Source organism: Thunnus albacares, chromosome 16 (genome assembly GCF_914725855.1).
Source record: "Thunnus albacares chromosome 16, fThuAlb1.1, whole genome shotgun sequence".
NCBI classification, from domain to species: domain Eukaryota; kingdom Metazoa; phylum Chordata; class Actinopteri; order Scombriformes; family Scombridae; genus Thunnus; species Thunnus albacares.
In genome coordinates, this window is record NC_058121.1 from 8,203,407 (window position 1) to 8,219,844 (window position 16,438).

The 16,438-nt window shown below is 38.7% G+C and overlaps 1 protein-coding gene across 8 annotated transcripts in view; it reads right to left on the reverse strand.

Annotated features, from left to right (window-relative positions):
- The window catches only part of lama2 (laminin, alpha 2), a 206,846-nt gene that overhangs the window by 63,008 nt on the left and 127,400 nt on the right, over positions 1-16,438 (reverse strand). For all 8 annotated transcript variants that reach the window (XM_044376462.1, XM_044376459.1, XM_044376460.1 and 5 more), the window contains 4 exons: positions 13,784-13,927; positions 889-1,065; positions 606-791; positions 215-333 (listed from right to left, as the gene is read on the reverse strand). In XM_044376462.1, the coding sequence (XP_044232397.1) occupies positions 215-333; positions 606-791; positions 889-1,065; positions 13,784-13,927 (626 nt within the window). The remainder of the gene's footprint in view (positions 1-214; positions 334-605; positions 792-888; positions 1,066-13,783; positions 13,928-16,438) is intronic.

Sequence of the window (16,438 nt, forward strand, 5' to 3'; positions counted from 1 at the left end):
TTTGCAGGAGGTTATAATGTTTCTGCTGTGAAAATGGCCTTTAGTGGAGACAATTTTATTAATACCCCTTGAGATACAAATGAGAGGGAGGTTTTTCCCACTGGTTATACTTTATTCAGCTATCAAATTTCATATTTGATAGTGAGCCACACCGTGTGGACACACACGTAACTGTGTGTGTGTGTGTGTGTGTGTGAGTGTGTGTGTGTTTTACCGGCTGTGTCTCATTAAGTTGCCGTGCGATGCCTTAATTAGGATGTAGTCCACATAGAACAAAATGTCCATGAAGTCCTCTCGGGTCATAGACCGGCCATCTGCATACTTCCACTCATGCTACACACAAACACACACACACACACACACACACACACACACACACAGAATACACTGATAATTCAATTTTATTACTGCAGTCTATTACTGGTGTAATCGACTCTGCTTGTATTGACTAACAGAGTTCGCCAAAAATAAATACAATCAATATTCTGTTAAGTTCTATTATTTTTGTTAGTATTTAATAGAAGAAATTATTTTTAAAACCCATGACTCAAATATTTCTTCCATTATTTTTCAGTATCCCACTTTCCTCCAAAGCCTTAGTGTACCTCTGTCATGTCAATCTCGTGGCGTGTGAGCTGACCAATTTGGAGTCCCGGTATGTGGCGTGTCATCAATATGTTGCGGTTAGGACCACCCTTAATGATGACCTGAGGCTCATATGAGGAAGGACCAGTTTCATCTCTGGCCTCATAGTACACTGCATATTTCAGCTGCCCACCGTATGCTGTGATCTGAAGAGAGATGTAAAAAATTGATTGAAGACATTTAACAAGACTGTTCTGATTTCACAGTTTTCTACATAAACACAAACACAGTGAGATTTCTCACCATAGAGCCTCTGAACTGCTCCGGGAGTTTCCAGTAGTAAGGTTCAGAGAGAATTGAGGTGACCAGCTCTGAATGGGCGAGGATCTCAGGGTGTTGGAAGCTCACCCCTTTCCTCGTCTCTATGGTGTTGGATTTATCCACCAGGGGGAGCACAGTCTGCTCTGGCTTCAGTGTTAACTAGGACACACAATAATGATGATGATATTAATGTGACGCCCAGTTGAACCTTGTAGAACTGATTCCAGATGTTTATACTTTTTGTTGGAGAGAGAGTTTGACTATGCACTGGAACCTAGTCATATCATGCTGCCTATACCAGTGAATTTGGGTGTACATGGGTACTAAAGATATAAGTAAATACCTAGTTGTATAGTAGGATTTCTATAAGTATATTTGGGTTCTGACTGTGTAAATTTATCAACTAAAAAAAGTGGTGTCCAGTAGTCTCTCCTAACAATTCCACAATGCTGCATTATTATAGGTGTGAAAATTACTAAATTGAGTGTCTATCATACAGTATGGGGAGAGGTGAATGAATGAATGAATGAATGAACGTACACTTTGAGAAGTTTAACAAAATTTTGATATAATTCATTAATTGATATAATCCAATAATTTATACATTTTAAAAGTGTGAGTACAAATTATTTTGTCTGGCATTGCAGGATATGAAGGATGACTAAATATCAAAGAAATATTCCTAAATATTCTTTTCAGCCACCCTCTTGTTTCAGCTGCATATTTTATCATGTCATACTTGATGACACAGACTGGCTGAGAAAAGAGCACAGCACTGGTGAACTGGGAGGGCTGAATAGCATAATAACACAAGCCGCTCTTAAATTTAGCAAAATTTCAACTTTTGGCATGGGGCCTCAGTATTCCATGAACCAACCCTGTTTATCATGTGTCCATGACTCATATCAATGTCGTTCTTTTTTTATTCAGTCCTCATTTCCTCAAATCCTAAATGATGCTGGCTGAAGCAATACTCCGCCCTTGCTCTTCTTTGACTTTGGAAGACATTGATTTAAAATGAGACCCCTACCTTGTTACAGAAAAACATTTGTATCTTTGGGTCTTGTTTCATCTGTGGACACAGAGGATTGTAGAATATCCTTACTAATGAAGGATAGATCAATGCAGCTTTCAGAACAAGCCACATGGCAGCATCTTTTATGCAAACCTTTAATTGAGACATGGAGGATACCTTCTTGTCTCCAAATACTGTCTGGCAGCATGCTATCCAAAAGTATCAAACATTCTGTGGCAAATTTGAGGACTTTTAGTTGAAACTTAAAAAACAGATTTACAGGGGAGAGATGTCACACCTGAACATTTAAATGTATCGTTATATGACTGAATGAATCTCCACAAATGTGTGACATTTGATATATCAGAGGCATAAACAGAACAATCAGTGAGACAATGAGCCTGTATTTTTTGCACAGATGTGTTAGAATAGAAAGCGACTCTTTTGCCTTTTTTTTTTCTTGTTTGGTAATGTTTGTGGGGTATATCTTCTGAAACAGCACCTTCTTTGAATGAGAAGACCCTGATGGTGTATTTTATCATTTTATTATTGCTAAACTATCACATAACTATGATTTTAGCCCAATTGTGATTCTTCTTTGGCAACAATGGGTAAAGAAAGGTGTTACCTTCTTCAGTTAGTGTGAGGATTGCTCTTGCAGTTAATATTATTAGCGGTCAAGGTCAGTTAATGTAAATAACTTTCAATTTCTGAATATAACTTGAGCCTGATGGTGTCACACTGACTCTTGCTCTCTGATATGTGAATACTGTTTGAGTTATTATTGACAATCTGGAGAAAATCTACTCCTTTCTTTCTCATTCTCTCTGTTTCCTACTTTATGTGTTGATATTTCAATATTACTTTAATTATATCAGGGCTTATTATTGACTGTGGGTTGTGGTTGAGTGGACTGATTTAAAAATAGATTCATCTGTTGCAGCCTGGATCTTTCTTAGCCCCTGTAGTCCAACATTGTTGATATATTGATATTGTTTGAATAATATCTGAGGCATTATGGAAGAGTGCTCTTCTGAAATCTATTAAATTACTATAGCTTGGATACACTGGTGATACTGGCTGCATAATAGAGAGGCAGTCACACATGGAATGTGAAATTGCTTATTTCTATCTCAACTATTACTTAAATCGAATTAAATGCCACACATTAATGTACTGTAGCTATCTTAACTGGTTTTTCATTTGCATTTTCCTTGATAGAAACATAAAATCAAACCATTTCCAAAAAGTTTACCATGCAATAAAATAAATACACATTTATAATTTATAAATACAAATTAATGTAAGTGAGTTTTAGGGAGGCAATTTTCAGTCCAACATATGAGAGTGAGACTGGAATGTTTCAATTGGCAGTTTGAAATTCTGTAGAGATTTCCAATAAACAAGCCATGCATGTTATCTAAACAACCAAATTGAGATCAGATATAAATCATATATAATAGGACGCGAAGGAATCGTAAAACTCAACACAGCATACAAATCCTGGAAAACTTACTGTCAAATCCATAAAATGAAAATAAAACATCTCTCCAATAACCAATATACTAGTTTTTTTGTCTAGTTACAGTTTTGTTTCCAAAATTGAAAATTAACAAATTAGACTGAAAGTTTTTAGCATTTAGCACACATACAGAATGACACATATGTCTGAACATCCTAACAATGAAAAAATGTAAATAGATTTGTCCTTTTTTATATATTTCCCAAACTTGTATGTTTTTTCTTTCTTTATTAGGATCCCCATTAGCACCAGCACAAACTTTGGCTACTTTTGGGGTCCATCAACCATACAGTCACACACACTCATACACACTATAGCCACATAAACACAGCAAACAAATCAGCTCATCTCACTGAATTAACAAAGTACATATGGAAGAGGAACAAACTTTCATCCTTTCAACAGACATTAAGCCATACACAAAATTATACATCAATAACAATTACTCAAGAATTCATGGCAAACCTGATTTTTTTCCCCTTCTTCATACAAATAAATAGTATTTTTTAATAAACATAAATCTTTGCATGAATAACCTTCTTGAATTTTATATTTATCCATCATGCATATTTAATTCCAAGAAATGTGGTATTTAAATATTAAATATTATAAAATATTCCTCATTCTCTGCCAAGGGGGAATTCTACTTTCCCCCAGGTTTGCTTTTTTTTTCTTACACCATTTTTCCCTAGGTTACACTCACACAATTCAATTATAGTTCCTGAAATGTATGGAGATACTGTTTTTAACAAAGAACCGATCTTTAATATTCTCTTGTACAATATGCACTGGCAATGAATTCCACCTGACCATGGCTCTCTACACGACTAATCTCTCTATCACACTTGTTTTCGCTTTAGGTAGCATGAACCTTCTTTCTGTTGCATATCGTGTTTGATAATTGTGTTGAGCAAACTGAGAGAATAACCTTTCAGACAATAGCTTTGGTGATCATGTCACCAGTAAATTTCTCTCTGAATTTAACAAAGCATAGGTGGATCATTTATGATCCAGTTTTGTCTCTTGTACTTGTTCAATAAGTATATTGTTTAGATTTAATTTCAGTGTTAGTTCAGCTTTTAACTGATACCTTGATCCTATTATAACAGACTTTGTTTGACCAACATTAAGCACCAATTTTGTGCTCGTTACTCATTCTACCACTAACCTTAACTCCTTGTGTAAAATGTTCAGCTTTTCTGTTGATATATTGTTGAATCATCTGCATACATAGCAATTGGAGCCTTTTCTAAAACTAATGGAGGATCATTAGCAAAGGCAGAGAACAATAGTGGCCAAAACAGCTGCCTTGAGGTACACCACAAGTAACATGTCTAATCTTTGACAAACTGCCATTAAAGAAAACTGTCTGCCTCCTATTTGTCAAGTAGCTCTTCATCCACTTTATGGCAGTAAAAGTGAAGCCATAATGTTTCACCTTGTCTAACAATAAAGAATGATCTATAACATCAAATGTCGAACTGCAATCAAGTAAAACTGCACCCACTAACTTCCTATTATCCTGCTCACTTTGCTAATCATCTGGGATTTGTGTCAGGGCTATGCATGTAGAATGCGCTATAAGCATGTTGATAATCTGTGTTTATGTAATTAACATCAAAATAAGATTGCATTTGTTCAAAAATAATTCTCTCCATTACCTTTTATAAAGCTTGTAACAATTTATAGGGTGGCTATTTGTACCAGAAAGTGATGCTGCTGGATCCTTTGAAAGCAGAATAACTTTTGCTATCTTCCATGCCTGTGGACAAATACATTTTTGAATACTCAAATTAATAATATGACAGACAGGAACAGCAATTAAACTGGTAACAATTCTAAGAAATGTAACATTTAAATTATGTACATCTGGTGGTCTGTCCTTGCATTTATTAAGCAGACTTATAATTTTTGCAATTTTAAATTTACAGTTCTTATTCTTCATTATTAAATCCTTAATTAGTATTGTGGAGGTTCTATTACTTGTTTGGTGCATATTGCTCCTCAAATTGTTTACCTTGTCATGAAAATAATCATTAAAATAATGAGCAATTTGTACTGGTTTAGTCAAGGATTTCCCCTCCACTTCAAGATTTGCTTGACAGGATTTGGGCCTACGTCGCATCATGCCATTTACTAAACCCCACAACTTTTTCTTGTTGTTCTTTAATTTAATTTTCATAAAACCATTGTGTGTATTCTGTTGAAATGAAAGTAAGTATGAGGTGTACCTGGCGAGGAATAAAATATTGCATGAATGGCAGCAAGGTTTGGTTCCTTGTGTTTCACTGTCACTGAGTCATATATGTGTACATACACGTACTGTTTCCTATATAGCATGTGCTGTACTGTATATACCCAACTACATTTAAAAATTATTTATCATTCAAGGTTTTTTTTATACATTTCTTTGTCAAAAATATATAGTATTCCAATAATGATAGTACTTTATTAAACTAATATGGGATTGTCGATCCTCTGTACAGTTAAGTAGACAATAAATATGTGTTTCAGGAAGTAAACAATTAACTTTGTTGGATTCATTGATTGTTTTCTACCAGTACTTTGTGTGTAGGTAAATTTACAATTAATAATCTCATTACAAAATGGTTTCAATTTGGCAAGTAAAAAAACAGATTTTTCTCTTCTCTAAAATCACTTGAGAGCCCTCTTTAAGGTATTTTCCTTTCTTTTCTTATCAGTGCTTTCACCTTATCTTTGCCTCTCTATAGATTTTTCCATATTATATTAGTGCAGATCTTCACAGCAGTATTTAACAACCAGGATTTATTCCTCCAATCAGACATGCAGTTATCCCATCACAGATAAATAAGAAAAGCCTGCATGTATGGCAGAATCTGTGTGTGTGTGTGTGTGTGTGTGTGTGTGTGTGTGTGTGTGCACGTGTGTGTGTATGCGAGTGTCCCTCTCCTCTAGCCTCTGTGTAATCCCATGCTGTGTGAGTATGTGTGTGTCTGTGTGTGTGTGTGTATATACTGTATGTGTATGTGAATGCATGTGTACTGTGTTTGTACAGTCTATGTGAATGGGTGTCTAGATATGGTGACTGTGTATGTGTGTGTGTGTGTGTGTGTGTGTGTGCGCGTGTGTGTGTGCACGTCCACATGTCCCACTCCACTCAGTGTAATCTCACGATTCAGTGGTTCAGAGAAAATCTCCCTCTTTCCAATAAACTCCATTTTTTCTGTCTTTTTCTCTCTCTCTGTCCAGCTCTCTCTCTCTCTCTCTCGCTCTCTCTCTCTCTGTCAACAATAAATGAAGTGAATGTTTGTCGTTCAAATGAAGCCTCTCACTACAGACCATCTGAAAACTCTATGGTTACCACGGAAACGCCAGTTTATAGCCGACGGCAACCGTTTCCGAGATGAAGGGCCTTTATTAAAAACAGGCTGCCACTCAACAATTGACTGTTAACTTGCTGACTGTCTGTCTGATGGTCTCCGCTACACTTATATACCTTTGTTTTTGACTGTAAACTGGTATTTTGGTTTTTGTTTTCATGTTTCAAAATCAAGTTTAAACCAGACTATCTTGAGCAGTTTCAAAGTTTTAAACTAGTTTAATTTCATTTAAATAAATGTGGTTTCTACACACCTATCAGAAAAAACTCCATGATGTGAAAGAGCTCATTGATTTCAACTTTGTTTATTCAGTGAGGCAAAAAAAGACAAACAGTAGTACATGGGTCCGTTTCACAAAGCAGGTTTAGTGAAAACTCAGAGTTTGTTAACCCTGAAATGAGGGAAACTCTGAGTTTTCCGTTTCAAAAAGGGAGGTAACTCAAACCAGAGAAAGAGGGATAACTCTAGCCTGTTTCACAGAGAGGGGTAACTTAAGCTCTCGGTCAGTTACCGTAGCAACAGACTCTATGAATCTAACCTGGTCGGGACCAGGTTTTTCTCAATGAACCTCGAGTTTCTCTCAGTCTCCGCCCTCTTTCAGAGCCACACACTCCATTTGATTTCCTCATTCATTCAGGCAGCAGGCGAGTTTTGGCGTAGCCTAGTTCTGCCGTCTGTCATTTAAAAAAATCAGAGTCAGTATATTAGAAGTCCATTAGGCACAGTAGGTGGCGACTTTTTCACTAACATGGCATGTCCTTTTGATAACGATCCCGTGGATGAAGGTGCAGCATTACTGCGCAGAGAATTAAATATTCGTTGAGAGATGGTTATCAGACCGCGCATAGATGTTCTAGCATTTCCAGACAATTATCTTTTTGAGCGGTACCGTTTCACGTCACAGTCCATCATCTACATACACAACATTACCAATCGTAATCATGCTCTCACATCCCAGCAGATATTGTGTGTTGCGCTGTTTCTTTGCAAACGGAAGCTTCTTGTACAGTGTCGGAGCCAGCCACTGGCCTTCCTATAGTCTGGCTTAGGGCCAGCTCCTCTGCCTCCGTTAGAGGTGGCGGTGCTGGACCACCACCCGTTTTACGGGCATCTGCCTTCTTTCTGTTGGCTGAGTAGAAGTCTGTGTTAGTTTAAATAGGATTAATTATTTAACAGAACATGATGTAGATGAGAAGACATTTATGTGTGTGAAACCAGCATTATGTTGGGGATAAAACAACTGCACAGTCAAACAGCCACTTAATATTTACTTTACAATGTAAAAAATGATCAAAATGAGGTTCCCCCATGAGATTATGCCGAGGTTTCACCTGTTTGAACAATGTTTTTATATTTTATCCTAAACTGCTTCCAAGTGCGCTTCTCCCTCGCGGGATTGGACCTAAATAAAATAAATTAATAGGCGACCAATCAAGCAGTTTTCCTCTGTAATATTATTGTGATTGTAAAGGACTACATTTAAATTTACGCATTGACCCGAGCAGCGATGTTCTCCCACGCCGTCTCCCTCTCTTTTGCAGCTGCAGCGGTGTTGCACTTCTTTTTGAAAACATGTTCAAACTCGCCGTATTATCGCATTAAGATTTCTAGCCCTAGTGGGGCGAAAAACGCAGCCCTCCGCTTCCCCGTTGCCATGGTGACTCGTTGAATCGGGGCTCCATTGATGCTGGCTTTTTATAGTTGTGGTGCACGCGCTTAACTCCAGGTGAAACTACTCCGAGTTGAATAAACTCACTCAAATCAGCTGTTCTGGAACCGGAAACTCGGAGTTTCCTATCTCAGAGTAGATCAACTCAGAGTTCAGGATTAGACTCAGAGTTTGTTGAACCTGCTTTGTGAAACGGACCCCATATCTTTTCGGATGCACTGCGCTGTAATTATCATGTCACCTCCTGAGAGCCTCCTTGCCAGTTGGACACGCGTAACCATGGTAGCTTATGCCAATCACAAAGTCTGAACTATAACAAAAAATATATTATGCCTAGCAAAGTGAAGCCTTACTTAAAATGAAGTGTTATTGACATTACACCAGTGCTGCCTTGGTCGCTGTCTGCCATTGTCTGTTATGTTGTTGTTGTTGTCATCAAATTGATAATTGTATGCAAATATGTCATGAGAACAAAGGGGAAGGGTTCTTTTTAAGGAACTATGAATAAATAAACCAATCTGGAGATGGTTCACTTGATAAACACTGAAGAAACAGAAGCTGAGAGGAATGTCTTAGATGTACACAACTTATCATTCTTAGAGCTCATTTCTGAAGATGATACAGAATATGGACTCAAGTTTGGTCTGCTGAGAACTATCCCAAGCTATATTACAATAATTAATATACGGATACACCATAGAATAATATAACATAGTGGCTACCTCAGTGTTGATCAAGTGACATGTTTTGCCTAGTATATCAATACTCTTTTCGTGGTACAATTTCGTGGTTCTAATAATAATAATAACAACAACAACAATAATAATAATAATAACAATAATAACTAATATTACTATTATTATTAACTTTATTTATATAGCACTTTTCTTAACAATATTACAAAGTGCTATACAAAAAGGAAATAAAACCAGGCAAGGCAGATAAAATGAGAATAAAGCCAAAGGACATGAGCAAAGAGAAAATAAAGACATTTCCAAAGGCTTTCACAAGAGAAAAGTCTTAAAAAGAGATTTAAAAGAAGCTAGAGACTTAGTGTGTCTGAGTTCAGTAGGCAGAGAGGTCCATAGTGTGGGGTCTCTAATAGCAAAAGTCTGATCACCCTTAGTCACAATCCGTGACCTGGGAGTAACCAGCAGGGCTCCATCCGCAGATCTTAATGGCCGAGAGGGCAGATACCAGGTCAATAAATCAGAGATGTATTTAGGTGCAAGGCCGTTTAAGACCTTAAAGGTGAGCAATAAGATTTTAAAATCAATGCAATGTCACGGCTACAGCCGTGCCTCTAGTTTCCTTTATGTTTCCTTGTGTTCCCTCTCCCCTGTGTTCCCCTGTCTGTCTCTCTGTGTCTGTGTGGCGTTGGGCGTGGCGCTTCCCTGACTCTCCTGCCTCCTGGTTACATGCTGATTGCACACACCTGTCTTCCATCAAGCTCATCATTCTGCAGCATATCTACTATGGCTCTTCACCCACTTGTCACCAGATCGTTGTTTCAGCCACAGCGTGCTCCCAGATCACAACCTGTCTGCCTGCCTTCTTGCTTGCCCACTCTTCAACCCATTACCACCTGCCACCATCTGCCAGCCTCACCCATTTCCCCCTCATTCATCATCATCCTTCAGTCCTCTGCCCCAGCCAGCTTCTCCCCTGCTCCTTCTACCTCCATTCCCCACACCCTGGCAATAAAAGCTGTTAATCATCTCCATCTTCATCTGAGTCTGCATTTGGGTCTACCCTACAAAACCATAACATGCAAAATCTAACAGGGAGCCAGTGTAGAGAGGCAAGCACAGGGGTAATGTGATCAGCTGCATTTTGTACCAATTTGAGATGGTGGACAGAGCCCTGGCTGATACCCGAGTAAAGTGCGTTGTAACAATCAAGCCGAGAATAGATAAAAGCATGTACAACTTTTGTATATCAGCAACTGACAAAAATGACCTCATTTTAGAGATCATCTTGACTTGACGTTTTTGACTTGATCGTCAAAACAGAGGTTAGCACCAAATATTACCCCTAGATTCCTAGCAGCCTGCTTAATATTATTTAACAGACCACCAAGATTAGCACCAAAAGAACTGAACAGCATGACCTCAGACTTATAATTAAATTTAAGAACATCCAAGATTTAATATCAGAGGGGCAAGCTGTAAGATTTGCTAGGCTGCTAGGATCTGTGGTGTTTAATGGTATGTATAACTGAGTGTCGTCAGCATAAAGATGGTAAAGCACATTGTGATTCTGAATAACCTGGCCAAGAGGCAGCATGAATAAAGAGAAGGGGCCAAAGACGGAGCCTTGAGGGAAACCACAACTCAACTGAGCCATTGAGGAAGTAGAGTTACCCAGACAGTTCTGTTTGAGAGGTATGAGCATGATAAGCTAAGAGCAGAGCTCTTGAGGCCTACCCAAGTTTCCAAGCGATGTAAGAGGATACCATGATCAACTTTGTCAAAAGTGGCACTTAAATCTTAAAGAACTAAAATCAAGCAGTCAGCAGTGGGTCATTATTAAGAGCTGTCTCTGTACTATGAAGTGCTCTAAAACCAGGCTGGAAACAGGTAAAAACACTATGATTATTCATAAAAGATATCAGATATGATGAAATTACTTTCTCCAGAACCTTAGATAAAAAAGACAATTTGGAGATCGGTCTGTAGCTACTTAAGGACAGGGGGGCCAAATAAGGTTTCTTTAGCAATGGCTGAATAACAGCATGCCTGTACCTGTTTGGAAAAGAACCAGAAGCCAGAGAATTGTTAAACATTTGCAAAATAACAGGGCCAATAGTGAAAAATACCTCTTTGAGCAGTTTAGTGGGGATGATGTCTGAGATGCAAGAGGAAGAGTTCATGAGGGAGACTACATCCTCTAACACTGAAATTGTGACAGGTTGAAACTGGGAAAAAGAGGCAGAACTAACTTGGGAAATAGAAAGAATGCAAGGGTCAGGATGGATTCAGGACCTGATACTCTCCACCTTATTAACAAAATGAACAAGAAATTTTTCAGACAGCTCAACATCAGGTACAGAAAGAGAAGTGGAGGGATCACTTATAACTGAATCAATTACCCTAAAGAGAACTTTAGGATTGTGGTGATTTCTGGATATCTATTCAGAGAAATAGGCTGATCTTGCATCCTTAGCTGCTTTCTGATAAATTAACATTTAGTTTTTAAGGGTATTATGTGCTATTTTGGACTTGTTCAATTTCAAATTTTCTATAGTCTTTTAAGGGCTCGAGTGTGATTGTTCAACCAGGGGAGGTTATTTGATTTTTGTTTCTTAGTTTTAAACGTTGCAATTTGGTCGAGGATGGATAGGCACTGATCGTTAAATGAATTTAATAGAGCATCTGGATTGAGAGGAAATATAGTGGAATAAAAGGAGGATGAATTAAAAGCATCACAAAATTTGTCTGCAGAACCAGTGTTGAGAGTGCGAGAAAAGGTTGGAAACTAGGAACAGAAAGCTGTAGTGGAACTTTAAAAACAACAGCTTTATGGTCAGATTTCAGCATATCCACTAAAGAGAGAAACCAGATGAGAGAACCAAGGCTAAGGTGTGACCTTCAGAATGTGTGGCCCCTTTAAAGCTATAATATATAACTATTCCGCATTGAAATGTCTAAAAACGACTATACCTATGTTATATAGTTTTTTGAGTTGTGTACTTATATTATCCCAAATGTTTCCCAGAGAAATCTGTAATTTAATCAGTGTAACTGTCCGTTTCATTTGGTCGCCTATCAATGGTGTCATACCCCCTCTACCAAAGAGTATACATGCACAAGATACATGTGTCGGCATTGTGGTTGTCCGCCACAATGGCATCTACCAAAGAGTATACGCATACAAGATAATACGTTAGCGTTGTGGCTGTTGCTACAATGGTGTCAACTAATGAGTGTAGGCATACAAGATAATATGTTGGCTGCCATAAATTGACTTTTATTCAGTTTTAAGCCACATTTTTATGATTAACTTTTTAGATCTTGGTTGTTTTTAACTATATCTTTTAACTGAATGGAAGGATTTCAAGACGTCTTGTGCCCACCGCACAGTGTTGGAGACACTGATTTTTTATGTGAAACTGCTTTATTCAGTGTTTTTACTGTTTTTAATCCCCATGTACATTTGTTTTGGAGAGAAGACCTCTGCAGATAATTCAGTTCTCAGTTAAAACATGCTGAACATCTGGATTTTAAGTTATCAGAGAAACAAGCTGAGCAAATGTTAAGAGCAGCTTGATTAGCAGCCCCTCCCAGACGTCCTGTGCCCCGATGAACAATGGAGTAATCCTAACCTGGAGAAGCTGGTTGTTTAACAATGAAGACAACAACTACCATGACCCATGCTACTTCACAACGTCATCAAACTCTCTCTTTTGTTATTGTTTTGATTGAGAGACCCCATAGCGGCAGAAATTACATATTGTGCAATTTAAACAGATTGAAGAGTCTATAAGATCTAAAAAATGGGAGGTGAGGGAATGGGAAGGACAGCATAGATGAATATTAAAATCACCAAGAATAAGCACCCTGTCATATTTAAGGCATAATAATAGATAAATAGTCAATAGTACCAACCAAGTTTCAGTTAGCCCTATTACACTGAAAGAGAAGACAAGGCATAAAGTATCATAGTTTTTTGGCAGGCTACGAACACTGATACGTAGATGGGAAAAGTCAGTCTTCATTTTTTGGAGATCAACAGAGGATTTATATTTGTTCTCATGGTAGTAATCAGATATTCCGAAGGAGACTTTTTTCATTTGAGAACAGTTTGTGTCAGGGTCATTATTATATTATTATATAAAATGTTCGATGTTGTGGAGTCCCAAGATTAATGGTAGTTTGGTAGGGAGAAAAAACATGTTAAAAAGTAGTCATCATATGTATTGGGGTCCTGCTGGCACAGATTCACTAATGCTGTGTGGTTTCTTTCATCTGCATCATCTTCAAAAAGTTTGGTAACCACTGCATTATGGACTATGGCAATGTAATTTATATGCACTCCAAAGCCTCTACTCTTAAATCTCTCAATGCAGTCTATCATTCCACCATTAGGCTCATGACTGAGGATGGCTTTAGAAAGCACTGTTGTATTCTATATGACAAAATTGGGTAGCAGTCATTGACAGTGAGAAGAGAAAGGCACTGCATTCTATTTATTTACAAAGCACTCACTGGAAAACTTCCTTCTTATATGTATTGTAATCAGGGTGTCCTTGTATGTGTATAAAAACAGTGAAAGGAGAGAAGTAAAATATTTAAGATTTGTCTACTCACCCACATCCTGATGAGACCTTGTGCCTCTGTGCATGACCGGGTCAGTCCATAACAGTAACATTTGCTGCAGCCCATTGGATTTCGTACCGACAACCCAAATGTGTCTGGTTTACAGCGGTCACAGTTGTCTCCCTCCACATTTTCCTAAAACAGACATTAATGCAGACATAAATACACACAAAGAAGTGAGGTAACCCACTGTGATTCTTTCTCTACTGCACATTTTAACAATGCTAGAATGAAAAAAGGCATGTTTGAGGGAAAACAGCAAAATTACTTGAGGTCAGAAGGCACATTCAGCTATGGAAAAGCACTCATTGGTTTCTTTGTATTCAATGCCTTGACTTTAGGGCATGAGTCCAAGGTTTCTCTAATCTCAAGTAAGGCTAACTTCACAGTCACATAATTGTGATTTTGTAAATCTATCAATCCATCAGTCCATCTATCCATCCATCCATCTTCTGCCGCTTATCTGGGACTGGGTCACAGCAGCATCAGACTGCGTAAGGAAACCCAGACATCCTTCTCTACGGCAACGCCCTCCAGCTCCTCATGGGAGATCCCAAGGCGTTTCCAGGCCAGAAGAGATATGTAATCCCTCCAGCGTGTTCTGGGTCTGCCCCTGGGTCTCCTACCAGTTGGACGTGCCTGGAACACCTCTAGAGAGAGAGAGGCATCCAGGAGATGCCCTAACCACCTCAGTTGGCTCCTTTCCATGTGAAGAAGCAGCAGCTCTACTCCGAACCCCACCCAGATATCTGAGCTCCCCACCTTATTTGTAAGGCTGATCCCAGACACCCTCCAGAGGACACTCATTCCAGCCTCTTGTATCTGCGATCTCATTCTTTCAGGCACTACTCAAACCTCGTGACTAGTGAGGGTTGGGACGTAGACTGACAAATTGAAGCGCTGACTCTCATCCCAACCGCTTCAAAATCAGCTGCAAACTGCCCCAGTGCCTGCTGGAAGTCATGGTGTGTTGATGCTAACAGAACCACATCATCTGCAAAAAGCAGAGAAGCAATCCTGAGGTCCCCAAACTGGACACTGTCCTCCGGGTGGGCCTTGAGATTCTGTCCATGAAAATCACAAACAGAATCGTGACAAGGGACAACCCTGGTGGAGCCTGACACCCACTGAGAACGAGTCTGACTTACTGCTGAGAATGCAGACGCAGATCTCACTAAGGTTATATAAAGACCGAGTGGCTCACAGCAACGGCCCCAGTAGCCCATACTCCCGCAGCACCGCCCACACAGTGTCCTGAGGTAGACGTTCGTAAGCCTTCTCCAAGTTCATAAAGCACTGGACTGGATATGCAAACTCTCATGACCCCTCAAGTATCCCTGCTAGGGTGAAGAGCTGGTCCACCGTTCCACAGCCAGGACAGAATCCACATTGTTCCTCCTGGATCTGAGGTTTGACAGTCAGCTGGAGCCTCCTTTCCAGCACTCTGGCATAAGCTTTCCCAACAAGGCTAAATCTCATGACAAATTAATTATATATTATTTGCCAACTTTTACTTGGTGACAGAATTTAGCTATTAAAAACCACCCCAACTGATACAACAGAGAAAATGCATTTGAAGCCTTGACTGCATTGAAGTAGAGATAAGAATCTCACTGCACTGAATGTTTACATTTTGAGTAAATAAGCTGAGACCTGACTGGTCTAAAATGGGATTGTGGACAGCTGGGCTGTGTATTAAACCTTCTCTCAGCTAAGAAAAGGCTTACAGTGCTGTCAACAAAACATCATCCAATTAATGTTGAGTTCTGTCAAAAAGTCCTGCAGGTTAGTGAGTGAGGAGCAAACACAACAGAAGAATGTGAGAGTACAGTGAAGGAACCCAGAGAATCAACATTAGTACTCTTTATGTACTTTGGAATATTATAGTATTATTATAGTAGTTACATAAAAAGGCATTTATTACGTTATTACTCAGGCTGCAACTAATGCATGTCTTCATTGTTTATATCAGTTGATTGTTTTGTGACTAATTGATTACTTTATCAATTAGTTTTACTACATAAGGACAATATCTTAGGCTCACATAGAGTGACTTAAAATCTCTCGTTTTGTCCAACAGCAGTCTAAGACCCAAAGGTATTGAATTTACAATTATATACATAAAACAGAGAAAGGCAGAAAATCGTCACATTTGAGAAGCTGGAATCTGTGAATGTTTGCTATTTCTTCTTGATAAATGGCTTAATTAATCAGTTATCCAAAGTGTTCAATTGATTGACTACGAGATTAATGGACTAATCATTTCAGCACCAGTTATTACAATATACAGTAATGTGCAAAAGTTTTAGGCACTTTAGATTTTTATCCATAATGCAATACCATCATGGAGGCGTCTGATTAGTCCCAAACATACAGCCAGAGTCATAAAGAACTAGCTTCAGCAACAAGAAGAACAGGGAGTCCTGCAACAGATGGTATGGCCCCCACAGAGCCCTGTACTCAACAGTCAGAAGCAACTGAGACGCCTAAATCCAAAGAACTGTGGCAACTTCTCCAAGATGCAGGAATCACCAACCTGCCAAGTACCTTGAAAAACTGTGTGCAAGTGTAGCGGGGAGATCGGCTCTATTTTAAAGGAAAAATGTGGTCACACCAAATATTCAATTGATTTAGGTTTTTCCTCTT